The 5,654-nt window shown below is 38.9% G+C and overlaps 2 protein-coding genes across 2 annotated transcripts; one reads left to right on the top strand and one right to left on the bottom strand.

Moving 5' to 3' along the window:
• The first annotated feature begins 355 nt into the window (after positions 1-355).
• Positions 356-2,652, top strand: LOC109018823 (L-type lectin-domain containing receptor kinase IX.1-like). Its single transcript, XM_019001009.2, has one exon. The coding sequence runs from the start codon at positions 496-498 to the stop codon at positions 2,536-2,538; it is 2,043 nt and encodes a 680-aa protein (XP_018856554.2). The 5' UTR covers positions 356-495; the 3' UTR covers positions 2,539-2,652.
• A 1,979-nt stretch (positions 2,653-4,631) lies between these two features.
• LOC108996767 (pollen receptor-like kinase 5) lies at positions 4,632-5,117 on the bottom strand. The gene has a single exon (XM_018972782.1). The coding sequence runs from the start codon at positions 5,115-5,117 to the stop codon at positions 4,632-4,634; it is 486 nt and encodes a 161-aa protein (XP_018828327.1).
• Between the last annotated feature and the right edge of the window lie 537 nt (positions 5,118-5,654).

Raw genomic sequence — 5,654 nt, 5'->3', positions numbered from 1 at the left:
TTCGTTAATTGGGGCTTAATTAGCTCGATTGAAGTCGTTGTAAATGTTTGATTAAAAAATGCTTTCCCCGGCTACAAGTTCAATTAATAGGACCCTCAGACTCACATGAAGGATAACGGGTGTGACAAGCAATTAATTAATGGATAATCTAATTATTCTCATGCATATTGTACCTCCCTCAAATAGTCGTACTGCTGTGATCATCACAAAATAAATAAATCCATATATATATTTATATATATACACACACGCACTCGTACACATGACACACATATTATATGCAAGTACGTGCACGATTCGGACAAGTCCATGCTTGAAGGACAGGAATATAAGAAGAAGAAGAGTCAGTCGAAGCTCCATTTGACATATTCAAAAGCAGGAAAATTAGGATACAAAGAAGCACACAAGAAATATCCTTCGCCGAATGAGTAGCAACTACTTTAAATAATAAGCTCGTCTTTGTCTTCCCATACCTGCACAATTGCTTATTTTCGAATGCCTCTTTTTCCTCCTAAACTGTCATTGCATAATTCGCTTCCCAATATGCATCTCAGCGGCAATCTTAGTACTCTTTGTTTCTATCACTGGGTTTTTGTCAGTTACTTAGCTCTGTTCCATCTTCCTTTGCATTATGCTCTATCGTTCAACTTCCCTTCTTTTACAAATGAAAGCAGGCTGGAGTTAAATGGCACTGCCTCCATCCAAAATGGAGTTCTATCACTCACCAGTGACCCCAATAGCGATTCCTCAGCCGGCAGAGCTGTATATTTTGAAGATATGCAACTTTTTGATCCGAGTACGGGTAAATTCACAGACTTCACTACTCATTTCTCATTTCAAATATCAACGGTTAAACAACCAGGCCAAGATGGGCTTGCCTTTTTCCTTGCACCCAAAGGTTCTCTGCTCCCGGTTGGTGCTCAGGGAGGATGCCTTGGACTTTTTAGCAGATGTCACGATTTCACCGTACCAAGAAAAGATGATCAGTTAGTTGCTGTTGAGTTCGACACCTATCCCAATCCTGATTGGGATGCAATCGATGGTGAGCATGTCGGTATCAACATCAATTCCATCCGATCAGTACAAAGCAAGGATTCGGGCCGGAGTTTGAAAAATGCATCAAGAGTTGATGCTAGTATCCGTTATAATTCTAAGGCAAACGAATTAAGCGTATCATGGACCTTCCCAGACGATCCACTTGTTGGTGGGAATACAAGCCTTTCACATCGTATTAACCTAACGACAGATCTGCCTGAATGGGTGTCTATTGGCTTTTCTGCTGGATCTGCCCACTACTTTGAGACACATGAAATCCTTTCATGGGAGTTTGAAACAATATTTATGGAATCATCACCGGACAGCTTTAGTGTCGGATTGATTGTTGCTTGTGTGATTGGTGGGTTAATTTCAGCTTGTGGTGTTGTTTCAGTGTCGGTGTTTGCATGGAGGAAGAGGACTAGAGGAAAAGGAAAAAGGGGTACTGTAGAGAATTCTGAGTCCATGGAACGAGAAATGGAAAACGGTACAGGACCAAAGAGGTTCCCTTATATTGAACTTGTTCAAGCCACGAACAACTTTGCAGAAGAAGGCAAACTTGGTGAAGGAGGGTTTGGTGGGGTTTATAAAGGATTCTTGAGCGAATCGGATCAGTTTGTTGCAGTCAAAAAGGTTTCTAGACGCTCCGTTCAGGGAAAGAAAGCATACATATCAGAGGTAAAAATCATTAGCAGATTGAGACATAAAAATCTGGTCCAACTCCTCGGTTGGTGCCATGAAAATGGCGATCTTCTTCTCGTCTACGAGTTCATGGCGAACAGTAGCCTTGATTTTCACCTTTTCGGAGGCAGAACAATCATTCCATGGGCAGTGAGGTATAACATAACACTTGGTCTTGCCTCTGCACTGCTTTATCTGCACGAAGAATCAGGGCAATATGTGGTGCATAGAGATATTAAATCGAGCAACATAATGCTGGATTCAGATTTCAATGCGAAGCTTGGGGACTTTGGGCTAGCAAGGCTGATGGATGAACAGCTAGGCGTCAGGACGACTGGAGTGGCCGGAACTTGGGGTTATATGGCACCAGAATACGTAAGAACAGGAAAGGCAACTAAAGGAACAGATGTCTTTAGCTTTGGGGTGGTGGCGCTGGAAATAGCATGTGGAAGAAGATCAACAGAACCCGCGGAATACGAGGGGCCTCACGTTCCCCTGGTTGCTTTGGTCTGGGAGTCGTATGGAAATGAAAGGCTTCGTGACGTGGCTGACAAGGAATTGGGCATGGAGTTTGAGACGAAAGAGATGGAGCGTTTGATGACGGTTGGACTTTGGTGCGCTCACCCAGATCAAAGTCGGAGGCCGTCCATAAAGCAAGCCATGCAGGTTCTCAATTTCGAGGCACCGTTGCCAAATCTTCCAAACAACGTACCAGTTCCCAGCTACGATGTCCCTGCAGACATCCCACGCTTAACCCCAGCGTTAACCAGTACGGGTGTTGCGCCCTCGATCTCTTATTCGTCGATCAATATCGGCCGTTAATTAGATATATCATGTGATTTCTTTCACGGTGCTATAATATGTTACGAACATATAATATATATATGCATGCGATGCTATATATAATTCATTAATTGTTTGCCAGATCGTACGTGATATATGTTTTCCTGCAATAATGATTGTGAAGAATGAAGAATTTCTATTTTTTATTTTTTTGTCTTGAGCAATGCATGCCAATATACATGCTGATATATTTTAAATAAAATTTTTCGATTATATTAATTAATGTAATATTATTATTTTCTCAATGAATATTGTTTCCTTCAAGCGAATGCATGCAAAGAGTACTAATTAGGACAGCTGGACCCCGGCCCACAGAGTACTAGCTAGGTAGCTAGCAGCCTAGCCCTATCTATCTATCTATGATCTATGTATATACATGTGGGTGTATGTGTGTGCATTCGAGTGGTACTATAACCAGCTAGAATATATATATATATATATATATATGTTAGAAATTAAACAAAGAAATTATAAATAATGATTTTCTGAAGTTAGTACATGCAAGTACAGTTTCCTTATTGCAAGCTAGATCAATATTAAGGAGTACGTGCTAGTACTGGTTGGCCTCTCATATGTTGTCGCACATTAATTAGCAAGTACGACGCACGTTCTCAAGTACATGATCAATCTAGTACGTCGCGGTCTATATATTATAATTAGTTATAACTAGCCCTCCCAGAATCACTACAAGAAATATGATTTTTTATGGTGATTTTACGTCTGTTAGAAATAAAATCGTCACAAAAAACCTTTAATTACGGCGATTTCTACATCATCATAATATTTTTTCATCAAGTTTATAAAATGGTCTTTTGCAACGATATTTTTATTTTTTGTGACGAAAAAATTTCGCCGCAAATAATAAATTGATCTTTTGCAGCATTTTTTTTTTTTTGCAAAGGAATTATTTGCTGCAATAAGTAAAAAAAATTTTGCGGCAGTTTAAAATCGCTGCAAAAAATTTACGGCGACTTTAAATCACCGTAAAAGGAAATATTTAAAATTAAAAGGAATTAAGCCTGCGGCCTCGATCCTTCATTTTTCTCTCCCGCCCAATATCTCCCTCTCTCATTTCCCCCTGTTTCCCAAACCCCCCCCCCCCGACGGCTTTCTTCCTCTCCGGTCTCTCTCTCTCTCTCTCTCTCTCTCTCTCTCTCTCTCTCACGATGTCCGCATCTTTCCCTCTCTCTGTTTCTCTCTCTAAAGTCTCCGTGTGAGTACACAACGCCGACGGGCTGGAGTTGTTCTGCGCCGCTCATCCTCTACGCCTCCTCGGTCCTGCTTCACCACCACAACCACTATGCTCTTCTTCCTGGTCAGTAGGTCATCTCTCCTCCACTGTCTCTCTCTCTCTCTCTCATCTCTCTATTTTGTGCTGCAAGAGTGCGTAATAAACAAGATTATTGTGTCTTTGATGTCTGTGTTGGCGGCTTAGAGTTGTGAGGTGCTTTGTGATGGAGGTAATTCTTTAATGGATTTGGTTTATGAACATGAAGTTAGGATTTTGTTTCAATTTTTGTGTGAATGATGTTGGTGTTATATTGGCAGCTCTAGGGTTTTATTTGCTTTTGGATTTTTTTTTGGGTTTGACAAGATTTTATTTTGCAATTGTCCTATTCATCAGTTTTTTCTTTAGTTTAGCGTATTGGGTTTGGAAAATTTGCATATTGTTTTAATTTAACAGCAGCTTGCATTAATTATCCCCAAAAGTTATTATCAAAAAAAAAAAAAAAACCATGGAGTTTTGTTCTTATAAAAACCACATCATTCTCTCTTAACTCATAAATTTTATGCTGTGATAATCTTAATGATTTTATACATATAGACGTAGTCCAACTACAATTAGTTCTATGTATTTTGTTCGAGTTATGCACACAAAGTTGAACAGAAAAGGGAAAATAGATCATAAACTAGGAATGAAGAAAATCTTTGGTGCAAAACGAATTAGTGATGAAGTTCTTTGCTTAACATGAAAACCTTATAACCAAAAAAGAGAAAAAAGAGTCCCTAACAAGACTGTCAATTCCATCTAAAAACCCTTTTTGCTAATAACTATCACTTGTTCAAAGAACTTAAATCAATAGCTTCTCATCTTTCCTATAATAATATGCCACAAGAGGCAGCAAGTTGGGATGACTCAGTTTTCCTAGCCTTCTCATATGCTCATCTAACTCCTCCCTTCCCACATTGTTCATATGCTTGTACCTGTTTACCACCATGGATTTCCCACCCCTTATCATGGCCCTGTATGAAGATCCAAATGTCGCACTCCCCAAAACTTCAGCTGAGGATCTGAGCAAGTCTTCCATACCAAACTTCTCTCTGTCCTTTCTCAAGAATGACAACTTCCCATATTCGGCTTTCCTCGTATTCCCACTCTTCTCTGGCAATTTCTGTTCCACTCCTATGTCTGTATTGGAAGCAACATTCACCTTGTTTTTGTCTTTCAACTTTAATGATCCATCTGCTGGTGGTGATTTCTTTTTCAAGTGGAATATGAAGAAAAGTGCAGCAATTATTGCTATGAGAAGTCCTACAATTATCCCAATAAGGGCCATTTTTAGAACTGGTAGTCTCTTACGGTAGGAGTCGCATGATTCTAGAGGTGGGCCGCATAGATATTCATTGCCTGCATTTTAGTTTAAATATGAATAAGATTCCGCAATCCTTGGAAGAAAAACTTGAATTATATACATTATTCCAAAGAAAAGTTCATGTCCTCTACAGGTTCTATTCTGTTGAACCTTTGAGAATAGAACCTGCTATAAAACAATTATAAACTAATCTCACTTGATGTGTTGAAGTCAATTCAGATATTTTGTTCATATAAAACTAATAGAATCTCTAAGGAAGATGAAATGATCAAAGGGAAAAAAGATATTTAGTAGAACTTCCCCAAAGTTATTTATCATAGTTTAATGTTTGACAAATGAGCAGCTGATTTTTTCATCTTCCATTCATTTATCATCCTCTCATTATTCCATAGGGTGATATTAAATGTTTGAGAAATGTTTTTGTTATTTTCCACTTGTTAATCAATCATCTAATACCATATAATGATGAGTGGGTATGATGATAAATTATGGTTTATTACA

This window comes from Juglans regia, chromosome 13 (genome assembly GCF_001411555.2).
Source record: "Juglans regia cultivar Chandler chromosome 13, Walnut 2.0, whole genome shotgun sequence".
NCBI lineage: Eukaryota > Viridiplantae > Streptophyta > Magnoliopsida > Fagales > Juglandaceae > Juglans > Juglans regia.
The sequence above is the reverse complement of the archived record's forward strand: the minus strand, read 5'-3'. Positions and strand labels throughout refer to the sequence as shown.